The sequence below is a fragment of the Stenella coeruleoalba genome (assembly GCF_951394435.1).
Source record: "Stenella coeruleoalba genome assembly, chromosome: 8".
NCBI lineage: Eukaryota > Metazoa > Chordata > Mammalia > Artiodactyla > Delphinidae > Stenella > Stenella coeruleoalba.
In genome coordinates, this window is record NC_137154.1 from 46,579,537 (window position 1) to 46,597,223 (window position 17,687).

General features: G+C 36.8%; 1 protein-coding gene across 9 annotated transcripts in view; it reads left to right on the top strand.

Moving 5' to 3' along the window:
* Nucleotides 1-17,687, top strand: part of STK33 (serine/threonine kinase 33) — a 173,794-nt gene that overhangs the window by 92,520 nt on the left and 63,587 nt on the right. For 7 of the 9 annotated variants that reach the window (XM_079929179.1, XM_079929182.1, XM_079929184.1 and 4 more), the window contains 6 exons: nt 764-1,153; nt 2,216-2,329; nt 6,104-6,217; nt 8,893-8,997; nt 13,732-13,870; nt 16,118-16,206. In XM_079929179.1, coding sequence (XP_079785305.1) covers nt 929-1,153; nt 2,216-2,329; nt 6,104-6,217; nt 8,893-8,997; nt 13,732-13,870; nt 16,118-16,206 — 786 coding nt within the window. In that variant the 5' untranslated portion in view covers nt 764-928. The remainder of the gene's footprint in view (nt 1-763; nt 1,154-2,215; nt 2,330-6,103; nt 6,218-8,892; nt 8,998-13,731; nt 13,871-16,117; nt 16,207-17,687) is intronic. The other 2 variants (XM_079929185.1, XM_079929186.1) reach the window with 2 other exon arrangements.

Below are 17,687 nucleotides of genomic sequence, written 5' to 3' on the forward strand. Positions count from 1 at the left end.
CACCATACAGCTGCAGTAACTCTAGTTAGGTAGAATGATGGGCGTACCTGTTCTTCACTTGGGAAAATAGTACCCACTCGTTCCTATTTTTCTGTTTGAGAATAAAAATGAGGATACTTCTAATATTGCCTTTGAACTTCTAGAATTAGATAGTTTTATAAAATCAAATTATCTACTCCTTTGTAAAGTGTGTGATATGGCTTTGCTCTGATAATAAGTGGACTAAGGCTTATTAACTTCTGAAGCCACAGTAGTGTACGTTTTATATCAGTATTTTTAAGTCTTTTTTCTTTTTACCACAACCCACACTAAGAAATACATTTTAAACTGTGACCAAGTGTACACACACTCACACACACACATTCTGTACATTCATATCTATAATTTTTTTAAGTTTCACAAAACTTACCAAGGATCTATGCAAAATACTCTCATATATATCTATTCTATTCTACTTCATTAAAAAAAATTGATATCAACCCACCAAATTTCCTTAGACCATGCTTTTTTAAGTTTTATGATTCTGTACAGAGGGTGATTCTTTCGACTCTTAAGTAAATAAAATGTCTGGAGTTCAAGAATTCAATTTTGGAAGATGAGAATGTATTGGTTTTTAGAAATATGTTCTAATTTTGTTGTAAATATTAACTTTCATGTATAGGCAGGATGCTTTTGGTGCTAGTTGCTAGTTTTTCTTTGATTTCTAGGAGGGTGATTGGATAAGAAAGAATTTTCTAAATGGTGATTTCTTTTCTACCTGCAGCTCTCATGTGTGACTGTAAGTCTAGTGCATCGTTAACCTAAGGACCTCACCACTTGGAAGTTACAGTTTTCGTCATCAGCTTACCTTATCCTTTTGGTCTGGTTGTTTTCCTCAAACACTGGAAACATCTTTCTTTCAAGTTGCTTTTGTTGAAGAGTTAGGCAAATGGCTGATAGCAGCTGTGGTAAAAAATTCACAAAATGCCCCAACTGTTCATCTGCTTCTCAGAGAAATGTGCTTTGTGTATGTTCTTGTAAAACAAAGCTTTCTCCAATGTCAGTGGTGGAAATGTCACAGACATCGAGCACTGGTAGTTCAGAATTTACAGTTTCACCAGAGAGAAAAAAAGAAAGACAAGCCAGCAAAGATAGTACCTCTGGAAAAGATTTGGTAAATATTGAAGATTCAACACAAGTGGATGTCCCATTCCCTGATCCCATCCCTAGATTCATCCATATCCCATGGACCCTTGTCAGCCAATTCATTGCCTTTTTAACTATTAAAGTAACATTTCTTTCTTACATAAGAGGTGAGAAAAGTTGGTTGGTAATTTCTTTTATGCTCTTTCCAACGACTGCCCAAATTAATGATTTCTCAGGATTATGAATAATTCAGAATGTTATTCCAGCTTCTTTTTTTAAAAATGGTTTATATGGAAATGAATTGGTTTTCAAATTGAATTCAATCTGAATTTGGGGGCATTTTCTTCAACTGATGCAGAATGAGATTTATGGTTGTGGTTAAATATAGGGTGGTTATTACTTAAGACAGTTCCTGGTTATCTAGATGGAATATCAAGTATACCTTACAAAATTGACTTGCATTAGTTACAATCTATGACTACCCAGTTGGACAGGTTTTGGTATATTCGCCTTTATAGAGGAGAGGCACTATGGAAGATTGTCATTGATATAGCACAACTTTGGAGACAGAGAGCAGTAAGTTTAAGAAAAGTTAGGTTCTCAGCCCTCAAGTTTGTACCCTTTTCACATTTTCACCCTAAACTGTTATTTCTGATTTGTATTATGGTATAGTTTTTTCCATATAGGTGTCTCTGAGTGAATTATTGCTATGTTATCTTCATTCAAAGCATATTTTGTGAATGTCTGGCCAGTAATTTTTTGTGTATAACCTATTTGAGATGACTGTTATGTCTTGAAACAAGGGTGATTGAGAAAGCTGTGAAGTTGCTTTCTTTTGTGGTGTTAAAGATTTTAAGTCCTGATTTATCTTCTATGCAAGTCATCATGTAGACTTGCCTGGATAGAGGAGATTAGATTGAATAACTTCTTAAGGCCTCTTTTAGCCTAATGAGTGAATGAATTATATAGGGCTTAGAATTTGAAAAAAACAGTAAACTGTCTTGTACACAATAAATATCTTGACACACATTAAAGATTTGTCAGATTATTATATCTTAAAGTTAATATTAAAATTTCTTTTTGGTCCAAGCCCTCAGAAACCTCAAGTGTAGAGAGAAAATCATCTCAACAACAGTGGGGTCGAGGCAACTTTACAGAAGGAAAAGTTCCTCACATAAGGATGGACAATGGAGCTGCTATTCAGGTATATAGAGAGCAAACTGAAGCTACTAGAAATTTTCCAGTTTCTTCTAAGTCAGTGTTAATGGCAAAAATGATTTAAAAGTAAGTCTCTAAGGAAAGGAAAGAGGAAACTTACCATTTTTAAGTATGTCAAAGCCTTTACTAAAGAAAATGCAGATTAATTATTTTTTCTGTTCATAGAGGTGCAAATGGACTTTAATAATTAAAGTGGAGAGCATTTTTATTAGACAAAATGAGAACATTTTGGTCTCCAGGTCTTGCCTGTTGCTGAGGGCAGTTGTGGAGTCTTTGTATAGACCTATTCAGGATGCAGACAGAGACCAGGTGACTTAGATGGTTTGGCTGTTCACTTCTTTGATGACCAGTAGTGAGGCTAGAATTTCCCTCATGGACCCCTCCATATTTTTCCAGCCTGTGACTGAGTGAATACCAATATTATTCTTCCCAGGATTCTAATTCTTATATACAAATATGACTTAAATATTAGTACCATTTTAGAAATTAAAATGTGTTCCTTTAACACCAGATTAAAGGAACTGCAACAAGAACAACAAGAAGAAAATTGTGTTAATGTTAAATAACTTTAAAAAATTACTTTAAGAAATATTTGGCAATTTACTTGAAGAGATCAGAAAAACTTTCTGAGAACTTCTGACCTGAAAAGTTTAAATCTTCCCCTGTAAACAAAAGACCTGAATTTTAAAAAAATCCACAAATTTACTGAGTTTTAAATTTAACCATAAGAGCTTTTATAAAAGCAAAATGTATGTGTTTTGAAAAATTAGGAAAATATAGATAGAAAAGTGAAGAAGATAAAAATCATGAGCCAGACATAAACAATTTTAACATTTATTGTCTTTACTTCATTTTTCTAGGCATGTATAAGTCTTACCCTATTTTTTGTTTTTGTTTTTTTCCTGGTTTAAATTGTAAAATATTTCAAATATACACATATTTTTAAGAAATAACATTAAATGGTATAGTGGAAGTTTCTCTTCCCCTATTAAATAGACAGGCTCATTTTAAAGATATCAAACATTTCAGAAGAGTATAAAAAAGGAAGCTACAGTCATCCAAAGTTCTACTACCTAATGATAACTATTCTTAATATTTAGATGAACAACTTTCCAGACATCAATGTAAGCACCTCCACATATACAGATTTTTCGTAATGGGATCATATCATGCATGCTTTCACACTCTATACTATATCATGGACTTCTTATATGTCAATAAAAAGAGATCTATGTTATCATTGTAATAGCATCCTCTTAAAATTATTACAAACAAGAAGTCATTTTCTCCTTATTGTCATCACTATGTAATGATGCCAAAGGAGTTAGTTGAAGAAGAAGATTAATTTATAAACAACTAGTTGGGCAGTTGGACTATTTTTCTACCCATTCTTCATTTTAAAAATCCTATAAACAGTATTAAAATACTGTGTCCAAATTGTGGTTCTATATGTCTAGAGATGAAATGAGAGGTTAATTTTTAAAGGACAAGAAAAGTTGAGGAAGTGGTTAGGGATTATTGAGATTATTTTGTTCTGTGGGAATAAAAGGTTTAAGTGGAGATTTACCTCATTTTACATAGCGTATAGTTGGGAGTTGCAGGTACATATAATAAAATGTTTTGTCTTATTTTAATCATCTTAGTTTTTTGACTTTAATTCTCACTATCAAGTGGTAATGGGAAGAGGGAAAAGCCAAAGTAATTATAAGTCATCAGAAGGCAGTGTCCTGAGGACAATCGCCTGGACAGGATGTGCCCTGCCTGAGTGGGGGTCACCATTCACAACATTCAAGACCTCAGATCTGGAGCTCCTTCTCCAGGGTTCAACTCCATGTACCCAGTCTCTCACTTCTCTCAAATATGCATATGTATAGAAGGTTCCTGACTGGCTGGCTTGCTGACTAGATTGATTTATTGATTCAGTTCATTTATCAGCTCACTCATTCATTCCACATTTGCACTGCTGTTCCTTTGAAATACCTTGCTTGCTGTGATTGGATTAGAGAAAAATATTCTCAGTTATTTTTTTTTTGCCTTTGTTCCCTCACATGCCTATCTCAGAAGCCGTGTCTTTCATAACGTTTTCCCTTATTCTCCCAGTATTTTAGCTCTGGTCTCTGGCCCCAGTGTCATTTTGTATTTTTTTTTTAACTTAAGATTTTATGACTTAAGTAATAATCTTGTCTTTTGAGTAGACTACAAATTATGAGAAAACAGTAATTATGTTTTATTCATCTTTGTAGCCCCCAAAGTATGTATCACAAGGAAATATCCAAGGAAAATCTAACATGTTGAAGCTGAACATTTTTCTTTTCTTTTCCTTTTCTTCTCTTCTCTTCTCTTCTTTCTTTTCCTTTCTGTCTCTCCCCTTCCCTCCCTCTGTCTCTTTTTTCTTTCCGTTTCCTTCTTTCCTTTCTTCCTCCCTTCCCCTTCTCTCCCCTCCCTTCCCTTCTTCCTTCTCCCTTTTCCTCCCATGCACTAAGCATGAATATTTTGCCTACAAGGTTTCAGGCAGGCTTTTTAAAGGATACAAAAGAAACAGCTTCTTCATAAGGTGTTTCTAGACCATCTTGGAAGGAAAAAAATGAGCCAAAGTGTTTGTAAGCAAGAGAGTAATAATAGTGTTTGAGGACCAATGCATACATGTTGAAGGAAGTCAAACAAACAATTACCATGGTGCAGAGTTAGGCAGAGAAGCCCTTCATAAGGAGGTAAGTAATTAGTTGGATACGGATCTTCTTTTACAAAAGTAAGAAAGGAATGTAAGCAGTAGAAAACATAAAGTCTAGCAGTAACTTACCTGTTGCATGGTGAAGATGAAAATAGTCACGCAGAGGGAACATGGCATCTCTAAGGCAGGCTTTGGCTGGCTAACCCAACAGAGGCTTCCCCGAGCAGCATTAGCTCAGGTGTTCTCTCCTGTTCTAGTCCCTGTGCATCATGGGTCAAGAAACTCTTGCTACTGCCCTGGAGTTGATTCAGATCAAGGAGACTGACTCCCTCCAACCAAATTCACAAGAAATGAAAGTGTAAATGAGTTACCTGCTTGTTATTTTACGACATGAAGAGGAATGCTGGTTGCAAGACCACACATTCTGTCTTTGTAAGCAGGAGTAAAACGATAAGCAGAAGGATCCTTGGTCTGGATAGTGTTACTGTGGAAGGTTTTCATTTTTTTTTACAGTGCTGATTTATATTAATATTTTGGTCATATATTCCTTTTCCTAAAACAAAAGGAAATAAAACAACAAAAGTGATTTTTTTAATAGAAACAGTGAAGATAAAGAAAAAAGGTTACTTGGTAAACAGGAGAGCAGTTGTTCAGTGGTTAATATGTGCTGATTTTATAGTGTAGCTCTCAGAGTTTGGTGATAATTTTTTGGTTGAATGTATCTTATACACACACACATATATTTGCATGTATGAATGTTCCATTCCTCCTTTTTCTTATGAAGACATTTCATTAATATTGTAGTTTATAAGAGGTTCATTTTTTATGCTTTTGAAGTTTTTTACATTTCTTTGTAAGGATTTTTATGGTTTTCCTCTAAAGGATATTTAATAAAATTCATCAAAACTTATTTTTGTTTAATTAAGATGTGTTTATTAATATTGAAGCAAATATGGGGTGTCTTCTGTTTGATTTTACCCTGGAGCAGAATCACTCTTCCCTTGGGTGGATATCTGTCAGTATTATATGTTTATTTGTAATCCTGATGAATGGCAGAGAGAGACAAAGGAACTCATGTTTTTTATCCAGGAAATCTATACCTTTGGAAGAATACTGGGAAAAGGGAGCTTTGGAATGGTCATTGAAGCTATTGACAAGGAGACAGAAACTAAGTGGGCAATTAAAAGAGTGAGCAAAGAAAAGGTAAGGCATATCGGCAGCGTCCTACTGAGAGCACAGTGCCAGTGCAGGGTGGGGTAGGCAGTACAGTTTTTCACACTAACACAGCTGACCCTGAGGGCCAGGGCCTAGGCTGTTCCCCTGGAGAAATGTGGATATTTCTCTAGCCTTCTGGGACGGGACCAGTTCTTAAACTCAAGTAGACAGGTACTAAAAAGTAAATGAAAGGATTACCTAACATAACCAGCATAACCAAATATAGGTAAAGTTTACCAGAGTGAGCGGAAGGTGAGGGCTGATCATCAGTATGTGTAGATGGAGGGCTGTGGGCTAGCGATGTCTTAGTGAGAAATGGGTCCCAGTAGTCTCTCCCGATGTGGTTCTGATATACTTTGTCCCTATCTTTGCCTTTCCTTTGATTCCCTATTTCCTCATTGGTAGCTAACTCTGTTTATTCATCCTACCTACTCTTTCAGTTTGAACCACTTTTCCCCCAACTCTCTTCTGTACTGTTTACTTGTAATCACTGTATGTCTCACTAGATTTCATTGGAGTAAAGAACAACTGGGCTTCTTTTTAAGGGAGAATCTAAGTCCTCAAGCTTTATATCTGATCGTTTCATCAACTTTAAAACACTTTCTATGCCCGAGGAAAAACAAAAGACAACATTAGGTGTTTTCCCCTTGGATTTGCGATGATAAATATTACACTTACAAAAGGAAATAGTAGGTTTTATGTATTCTTTAAAACAAGCCATAGGAAATTATATACCATTTCCCCCTAAAGTTTAATACAGTAACATTAAATCTTAATAAAGGGAGATCCAAAAAAATAAAAAAATAAAGGGAGATCCAGAGCCCTTCTAGAAATCTTTAGAATTAACTAAATGAAGTGTCGGGGCTTCCCTGGTGGCACAGTGGTTGAGAATCCGCCTGCCAATGCAGGGGACACGGGTTCTATCCCTGGTCCGGGAAGATCCCACATGCCACAGAGCAACTAAGCCCGTACGCCACAACTACGGAGCCTGTGCTCTAGAGCCCGTGAGCCACGACCACTGAGCCCACGTGCCGCAACTACTGAAGCCCACATGCCTAGAGCCCGTGCTCCACAACAAGAGAAGCCACCGCAATGAGAAGCCCACGTACCACAACAAAGAGTAGCCCCCGCTCGCCACTACTAGAGGAAGCCTGCGCACAGCAATGAAGACCCAACCCAGCCAAAAATAAATAAATTAAATAAATACATTTATTAAAAAAAAAAAAAACTAAATGGGATGTTATTTCCTTTGCTTTGCTCCTATCCCAGATTGGGTTAGGGGTTAGGTTTTAGGGTTATATAGTCAGGATGCCTGCTTGCAACTTTAGGAATTCATAATCTTGCACATACCTATTGATGCTGAGAGTCTTCAGGACACTAAGTAAAATAAAGTTATATAGTCAGTATATGAATTGGACAGTATCTTACTGCATTATATACAGGTCAAATCATTTGTGGAGGGAGGTAGGAAGAGGATTGAGATGGATATTGTTATAACTCTCCATATCTAGTCTGTATAGGAATTCACTCCTCACAATCACTATTTCTCTTGACCCTCTAGGATAACCTTAAACTGTGACTTTCATCCTCCATGGGTGAGGCACAGAGGGTGGGCAGTTTCCTATCCCTCCTGAGATGGTAATGGTTGAAGGGTAAAGGTAATTGGAAGCAGGGATGACACTAGGAAAAATTTTAACTAGGTAAAATTTGCCTTATGATCAATCCCTTTCCAGTCCTTCAGGAACTATTATGTCTCTCCCAAACTTGGTGGGGGCAGGGGTTAGGGGTAAGGAGGGAGGAATAAGAACTTTATTATCCCTTTCAGGGATATTTTCATGTGAATGAGGACAATGTTTATCCTTGAATAATGATGGTAATTTAGATATCAAGAGGGGGTTGGTGGTAGTGGTGGTTAGGGTGGAGAAAGCCCTCCTGGAATTTCTTAGATGACATTGTAGACAGTTACTTACACCCTGAATGAAGGCCTGGTCAGGTGTGGTTAAGGGTTACATGTAAGGAGATAAATTGGAGTTAGGTTGGTCTGAAGGCAAAATCTCCATCTCCATCTTGATCGAGCGTGCTCTCTCTCCTCTTTCTCTCTCTCTCAAATTTTTGAGGCTGGGGGACTAGGAAGTAATATAATGCAGGGCTAAGTGTAGAATCTCACTGCCTGTTGTTTCTTTTGATATGTATATAAATATAATCAAAACAAAACAACAATAAAACAAAAACATTTTATTTTAACAATTCTAACATTTAATGAGACAGATGCTTTATATCCGTTTTCTAATTGATGGCCCGGGAAAGTAGATTTTGTTTTTATTATGCTAACATCAAAGGATCAATACGATTTTGAAGGAAATTCCAAAAAGGCTATTAAAAATTGCAATAATTTTGTGACATGACAGAGACCATGTTGTAGCTAATTTATAGAAACAGTCCAAGAAACGTGGTTTGAGGCCAAATTATATATCTCTTAAAATTGGACAAAGGATAAGATGGGGCATACTTTAATCTTAACACATAGGTAAGTTGCATGTTATCTTTTGAAAAAGGAACTTCTAAAGAAAATGTAGGAAAAATATTAAATAACTTTAACTTTTATATTGAGGTATGCAGTAATGAAATTCATATGTGAAATCTATGTTTCCTCATCATTGAAGGCTGGAAGCTCTGCTGTGAAGTTGCTTGAACGGGAAGTGACCATCCTAAAAAGTGTGAAACATAAACACATTATACATCTAGAACAAGTATTTGAGACGCCTAAGGTAAAGCTTTCTCAGGTGCTGCATTTTGAAAATTGTTGTTATTACAAAATGAACATCATTCCCTTGGGAAGTAATCCTTTTGGGACACAGTGGCTCATGTCCTTGGCATGAGTCTGTCACTGGAGATTGATGAGAGCATTCTGGAGGACTTTTTATTGTTGATTTTATAGTTAGGTGTCTGATCATTAGATTGACGTTTTTAGTGAAATTTCTGGTGGCATGTTGAAAACAAATGTTTAAAATTGAAACAACCTCAGGTATAACCCATTTGTGACCAGAGCTTCCTCAGAAGTGTCTTTCTTTTTGCTTTGCCTTGGTTCTCCATTAGAGTCTCTTGGAATATTGTCATAATTTTGCAAGTCTAGCTTCATAGTAGAGTTGGTATGGGCATATTTGGCACTATGTAGAAGATATTTTGTCATCTGTGTCTTAAACTAATATGTTTAATCTTCCTTCTTTCCTAGATGTTTTCATTCTTGTCTTTCAATGCTTGTAATTTCCATTTAGAGTTGTTCTGAAGCCTGGGTTATTTGCCATTCTGCCTTCAAGTTGTTTATGCACGTGGGCTTGGGTATTTCTCTGCTCGGAGGCAGTATGATACAGTGGTTACGCACGTGGACTCTGGGATCAGATTGCCTGTGCAATATAATCCTGGCTCCAACACTTATTAGCTCTGAGACCATGGACAAGTTACTCAACCTCTCTATACTTAAGTTTCCTCATCTGTAAGATTGGTTTAATGATAGTATCAAACTCATTTGGTTGTTGAAGGATTAAACGGGAAAGCGAATATAAAGCATACATCTCATCGACTGTTAGCTATTGTTCTTTGTTTCCTTTGACAGTCTCTAAGGCAGCAATAGTCAACTTGCGTTATGCGTTATGCTTGATTCATTAGAAGTGCTTGATAAATGTTAGCGACCACAGTTACCTTTTATGGGAGCAGTATATGGCAGTGGTGCCAGAAGGCTTCTCTACCTTTTCAGTTTTAGAGCTGTGACTTATTTTATCCTCAAATCTGCTTAGAATAGTTTTGCTCTTTATCATCAGTTTTAACCAATTTCATTATGTTGTGCCTTGGTATAGTTGTCTTCATGTATCCTGGCTTGGGGTTCATGGAACTTCTTGAATCTGTGAGCTTATGGTTTTCATCAAATTAAGGAACATCTTGGCCATTATTTCTTCAAATATTTTTTCTGCCTTCTCCTACTTTTAGGACCTCAAGTACACATGAGATTGCCTGACATTGTACAAAGCTCACTGATGCTCTATTCATTTTTTTCCAATCTTTTTTCTCTCCCTGTTTAGTTTCGCAGAGTTTCTATTGTGATCTCTTCAGATTCAGTAATCTCTTTTTCTGTAACATCATATGCGCTGTTTATCCCTTCCAATGGAAATTTGCTTTGGATCATTTTTCTATCTTCCATGTTTCTACTTAATGTGCTCACTATTTCCTCCTCCTTAAATATAGTTACAATAACCTTTAATGTCCTTTTCTCTTAATTCTATCATATGTGCCATTTCTAGGTCAGTTTTAATTGATTGATTTTTTCCCCTTCGTTATATGCCTGCCTCTTTAGATGCCTGTTAATTGTTGATTGGGTGCTGGCTATTTTTTATACTCTTACAACTATTTTTGAGCTTTATTCTGGGACATAGTTAAGTTATCGGAAATACTTTGATACTTTTCAAGCTTGCTTTAAGCTTTGTTAGGTGGCACCAGAGCAGCCTTTGGTCTAGGGCTAATTTTTCCAGACTAATGAGGGAAGACCCTTTTGAGTATTCTACCCCATGAATAATGAGATTTTCCACTCTGGCTAATGGGAATACAGACCCTTCCTGGCCATGTGTAAGCGCCAGTGATTGTTTCTTCTGATCTTTTCACATGGTTCTTCTCCCAACTTTGGGTAGTTTGCTCATACATATGTGCTAGTTGGTACTTCGCTGAAGAGTCGAGGGGGGGCTGTCTGCAAATCTATGGAGCCTTCTCTCCATAGATTTCTCCTCTTTGGTAATCTTCTCTGTGAACTTCAGTTGTCTTGGCCTTCAGGGACTCCCAGCACCATCTCCTCAGTTCATGTAGACTGCTGGGCTCTGTTTGGATTCCTTTTCCCTTCTCTGTGGCTTGGAAACTCTCCAGACAGTAAGCTAGGATAATCACGGGGCTGGCCTCGTAGGTTTCCCCTCTCTCAGGGATCACTGCCCTATGCTGTCTGATGTCTAATGTCTGAAAATTGTTATTTTATGTATTTTGTCCATTTCTTAAGTTGTTTCAGGAGGGAGGGTAAGTCTGATCTGTTACTTCATCAAGTGGGAGTCCAAATCTAGGATAATTTGAAGGCCAAAGAAACCATCATCTGTGATTGTCTTTTTTATGTATTGTTTGCCTTTGATTCACACAGGTCACATCTGACTCCCCATCTTCCCAACTCACACAAATGCCTAGACCTTCCGTTGAAGCCATCTTAAGGATGAATGGAAATTGCTACCTGAAGGGTTAGGCTAAGATAGTAATGCTGGTCATGCAGTTTGACTATGTATGGTTTCCTGTGAGTCTAAATGTTCTACACAATTACTTTTAATAATTGTATAAAGAGTTGTAAAAAAACTTCTGTTGATATAACTTTTATCAACGTACACATTTTAAAATGACATCAATTTATATTGTAAGCACTGCTAATATAACTTTGCCTTCCAAATAGTTCACTTACCATTTCATTTCATGATCCTACAGTGTTGTCAGTGGAAAAACTACGGCCTAGTTCAAAAGCTTATTTACGTGTTAGACTTTGCAGCATTCTGTAGTTACTTGTGAAATTCTAAACATCTTGAGATTGAGTGAGTCAGAATTTTGACTATAGGAAGAATGGTTGTTAGCCTTGTCCTCCTGTATTCGTGCTTGCTGACTGAACACAGAAATTGCACTAGTAGTGGTAATAGAATAGGATCAGATGCCAGAATCTTAAAAACAGCAGTGAAAATGTGGTATAGGATAGAATGGAGACATGGAGGGTAGTCTGTGTCTGAATAGCATAGGTATGAAAAAGACACGCATTTTAGTTGACTGTGAATCTTTTTGACTTAATAGATGACTTGGCTATCGGAATACCTAAGGTGATCTTAATATGTATGCACAGAAACAGAAAATATGGAAGAGGCATTTCATTTGTGGCTTTTTACGATTTATACCCAATTAGTCACTAAGTCCCACTATTTCTCCCTCCAGGTATTTTCACATCTTTTTCTTCTTCCTTCTTTTCTCCATTCTGTGCCTCACATCTACCCTCTTATAATCAGAGGTCAGCTTACGCAGCATGTGAGCCAGTGGCATGTGGCCTGTTCTTTTATGGCCCATAAGCCAGGTTTTATACATTTTTAAATGGTTGGAGAAAACGTAAAAGAGTAAAATTTCATGACATGTTAAAATTATATGAAGCTAAATTTCAAAGTCCATAAATAAAGTTTCGTTTATGGATGCTTTTATGCTGTAACAGCAGAGTTGAGTGGTTGCAAGAGATTGTGTATGTTCCTCAAAGCCAAAAATGTTTACTACCTGGATCTGGCCTTTACAGAAAAAAGTTTGTTGAACTCTGCTCCTCATTACTGTTAGAGTGTTCATTTAGAAATGCAGAATTGATAGTAGCACATACCTTTCCCCCCACTCCAGACATCAGCTTAAAATCTACAGTGGCGGGCTTCCCTGGTGGCACAGTGGTTGAGAGTCCGCCTGCCGATGCAGGGGACGAGGGTTCATGCCCCGGTCCGGGAAGATCCCACATGCCACGGAGCAGCTAGGCCCGTGAGCCATGGCCGCTGAGCCTGCGCGTCCGGAGCCTGTGCTCCACAACGGGAGAGGCCATAGCAGTGAGAGGCCCGCGTACGGCAAAAAAAAAAAAAAAAAAAAAATCTTCAGTGGCTCCTTATTGCATATGGGAAAAAAGAAAAAATCCCAGCTCCTTTGTGTGACATCCAAGACTCCTTACAGCCTGACACCAACGTGTTCTTTCTGGCCTCACCCCTCACCATCTCAGTCTTCTCTGACTTACCAAACTCCCAGTGCTATTAACACTGAGATACTTGTTATCCTTTAACTGCCAGCACTGGTTTCTTTCTTTCTTTCTTTCTTTCTTTCTTTCTTTCTTTCTTTCTTTCTTTCTTTCTTTCTTTCTTTCTTTTTTTCTAGTCTTGCAGCGCTGGCATGCGGGATCTTAGTTCCCGACCAGGGATAGAACCCGCGCCCCCTGCAGTGGAAGGGCGGAGTCTTAACCACTGGACCGCCAGGGAAGTCCCACCAGTGCTGTTTTGAGCTTTGGAGTCTGCAAATGCCATGTGCTATGCCTGTTCTTGCCCATATTCTCTACCCATAAATCCCTATTCAGTCATCCAGACGTGCCTGTATGTTGCCTCTTCAGTGAGCATTCTTTAGGCAAAGGCTCCCCTCCTCTGTAACCTCATCACATTTCGGACATTCCTCTTCTGTTAGCCATTACCCCATGGTATTGTGATTATAGCGAAACTCTGAACTCCTTGAAGGTAAAGACTATGTGTCTTATGCTTCCTTTTTCCTCTAGTATCCTGCATAGTATCTTGTACATGATAGATAACAAATAGTTTTGAATGAAAAGATCGATTGTAACCATATTTCTGCTAGACGTATACCATATATAACATTTTAAAGATCCTCAGCTAAATAATTTGTGCTCTCTGTCTCTCTTTTTAAATTTATAATGTCAGAAAATGTACCTTGTGATGGAGCTTTGTGAGGATGGAGAACTCAGAGGAATTCTGAATAGGAAAGGTCATTTCTCAGAGAATGAGACCAGGTGGATCATTCGAAGTCTCGCCTCAGCTATAGCCTATCTTCACAATAAGGGTAAGAAGAGGATCCAGCTCACTGACTCCATGAGCGCAGACACCACTTTTGTTTAAGGGCAATTGTATTCAGGGTTCATAGTCACAGAAATAATGCCTACTAATATGGAAGATATTCTTTTAAAAATTAAAAAAATTTTTCCTTTTTAACTTTATAGATATATTTTAATTAGAAGCAAGGCAGGTATGCAATTACATTGTACACAGACAAGATGGAATTATGAATGTTTCTACAGAACAGTTTGAAAAGAAGCTAATATTATCAAATCAAACATAGAAAATCAATAATAAAAGTGAAATTTCTAAAAACACATATATTAATAATGTTAAAAGTCTATATATTCTAGGCATTTAAAATTTTTTAGATTAATTATTAGAGCAGTTTTAGGTTCACAGCAAAATGGAGAAGTTACAGAGAGTCCCAGATACCTCTGCCCGTGCATGCACATCCTGCCCCGTTATTAGCATCCCCCATCAGAGTGGTACATTTACTACAATTGATGAACCTACATTGACACATCATTATCACCCAAAATCCATAGTTTGGATCCATAGAATCCAAAATTCTATGGATTTTGACAAATGTATAAAGATACATATCCCCCAGTATAGTACCATATGGGAATCGTTTCACTACTTTAAAATCCACATTTAAATATTATTCTAATTCTTCTAATTGCTTTACTGTTCTTTGGTGTTATTGCTACTGTTTTTCCTCGTGCTTCTGCTTTTTTTTCTTCAGTGTTAGTTTGGCTTACATGTGACTTTAGAAACTTCTCATTTTATAGATGAGAAAAAGCTTTGTTCCAGAGAGGTGAAGTGACACGGTTAGGTGTGGCAGAGCCGGTACTGGAACCCAGGGGTTCATTCAGCAGATATTTCTTGAGCACCTACAGCATTGTGGTTAGTTCTAGAGTTACAGAAGTTAAAAGACAAGGCACCTGCCCCTCAAGGAAATTGAGAGGCAGATGGGTGATGGAGTACAGAAAACAAACTGTAATGCAACATGGTAATTTCTGAAAGCCATATAAAGTGCAAGGAGCATAGGTATATTAAGCGCCTCATTTGATTTGGAAAGTCAGGGAAGAATTCACAGAGGAAGCAAAACCTGAGCTGAGGAATACAAACTCAGACGAAAAAGGGAGGGCTTTCCAGGCAGAGGGCAACAATTTTTGCAAGGGCAGGAAACCAAAGGCTTAATATTATGCTAATGTCGATTCTCCCACATTAAGCTGTAAATTCAGTATAATTTCAAACTAAATCTTAACAGGGTTTTTCATGGAACTTGATAAAATTATTTTGAAATGGGTGAGACTAGTAAAGCAAACAATGAAAAAGAACAGCGGAGGCAGCAGAGAGACTTGCCCTGCCAACTACTAAAACATAAAGATAAATTAATATTAAAATTTTGTGGTATTTATGTAAGAAGAGATAAGGAGAACAATAGAAACAATTAAAATTCCAACACAGGCTGGAACTGTGTAAGGGAACTGTAAATAATTAGGTATAATTGCCAGTCCAGGGCTCATTCAGCTTCATTTTTCCAGAAATTATGCCTATAACTTTTTAAGTTCAGGGAAATGATTGCTATGGATATGAACTGAATCATTTATTTGCAAAGGAAATATTTGGTACATGAGAGTATTTGCATGTACATAAAAGTCCTACCTGAGCTCTGACATGTTCAACTGGAGATTTTGTGTCTCAGGGGTTTTTGTTTTTAATTTTGATGTATAGAGTAGGAAGGTGGTACTGATGTTGTAGAAAAATATACTGAAGTAAGTGTAGTTTGTATACGTGTTGCCAGGTTGCAGTATGTTAAATGTTTATACTGGCAATAACATATGCATAGAAGTAAAGAAGTCATCCTCTATTTGAAGAGCGAAGGACATGGGAAACCTTCCCAGGCTTGTAAGTACACGTGTCTCCCTCCTCCAGGGAATACCTAACCTTGGACAGGATCCTCTTCCATACTTACCAGGCCACTTGTCATGAAGAGCGGCCAGTTGGAGCAGCAGGGGATTGGGGAGAGGTGAGGGAGCCAAAGAAAATGGCTCCTTAAGGTTAGAAACATGGAGAAAAGGGATCTGAATATCAGGGAATAGAAGAGGGCAGGGTTACACCTGGCCCTCCTCAAATTTTTCAACAGTGGATGTTAACTGGTCAAGTATATTTATTTGTTCTATTTGTGTCCTCTCTATTTTTTCATTATCCATTTCATTTGATTTGTTGTTTATTTTCTTGGTAGATATAGTACATAGAGATCTAAAACTGGAAAACATAATGGTTAAAAGCAGCTTTATTGATGCTAATGATGAAATGAACTTAAACATAAAGGTAAGATATTAGAAATGGTCGTAATTATTTGCCTATAAACAGTTTGATAGCGAAGTGGCAAAGTACATCCTCTTTTTAGATACATTTTGAAAGCTTTTAAACAGCCAAAACTAAGTGCTTGTGCTAAAAATATTAAAATTTCACAAAAGAGGTTGTGACTGACAAGAATAATTTTACAAGTTAAGTGGTGCTATTGAATTTTTCTAAAGTACATATTCATTTTGATAGTTCTAAATCATTAGTTAATAGCAAACAAACAGATGCTCTGAATTCTAATTAATTTCAAAATTATGCCTGGTAATTTGATGTAAATGTGTTACAGATCTAGAGAAAAAGTGCACCTTGGCTGTGCCTTTGATACTAAATTAATGCTAAAGTCTGTATTTCTCATTTAAAAATAAAGTCTGTATTTCTCATTTAAAAATACCCAAACTTAATAAGTTGGGTATTAATATTTATGTCCTAAGAAAAATTAATGTGCCAAGTATTTATTCTTGAAGACTTTATTCAAATTAAGTGTTCCTTAATGTCAAATAAATGATAGGATACATTATTTATTACTTAGCACTTTAAAAGTGGCTGCTTTCAAAATATATGAATGTGTTAATTTAGGAATAAAATGTTGTCTGTGAATAACTTGCTCTGTTGCATTTAAATAGGTTTAACAGCATTGTTGTTTTACCCAAGTAAAGTAAATGTTCTTAAATATTTCCGCTGTAAACTCTACGAGAACAGGAATTCTGTGTGTCTCATTCACTGTTGGTACCTGGAGTAGTGCCTGAAGCATAGTATGTGCTCAATTAATATTTGGTGCATAAAGGAATAAATGCTCTCCAAAGAACTGAATTGGATCATGAAAGCTTTTATATATTTGATATCTGTATAAATTTTCTGTGGAGAAAGATATGTATCATAATGCTCCAAGTAGGATCGTTGTGAACTCTCCTGGAGAAATTTATTAATCTCTTTAGAAAAATAGTGATATTACATTGTTGACAGGAATATTTTCTTACTCCATGCGGTACTGGAAACTTTCCATTCAGTGTCTGTGGACCAAAAGCCTATCTTTGATTGTGTGATCAATAAATGTGCCTGTTTTTCTGCTTTCAGCCCAAGGCTGTTCCAACTTGGGAGACAAGACCAAGGGCACGTACTGAATATTTAATAACCAAATGTTTAATGACCAAGATTTAGAACTGAGCAGAAAGCCTGCAGTTGCAGCAGTAGGCCTCCTGTGTATTTGTAGCTATATTGTGTTTTTTTTCCTGTTAATTTGCTTCTCGTAGTTTTTAATAGTGTAATAATTTTTTAAATTAATATACTCTAGAAAACAAAGGAAATATTAATAAAGAAAAGATAGCATTTACTAGAGATAATGTTTTGTAAATAATTATTAAAGGGGGGAGTTTCCTTGAGTGCTGACAAGGATAATGATTTGCATTTATAACGGCACTTTAGACTGGAACATAGCTTGAGCATCA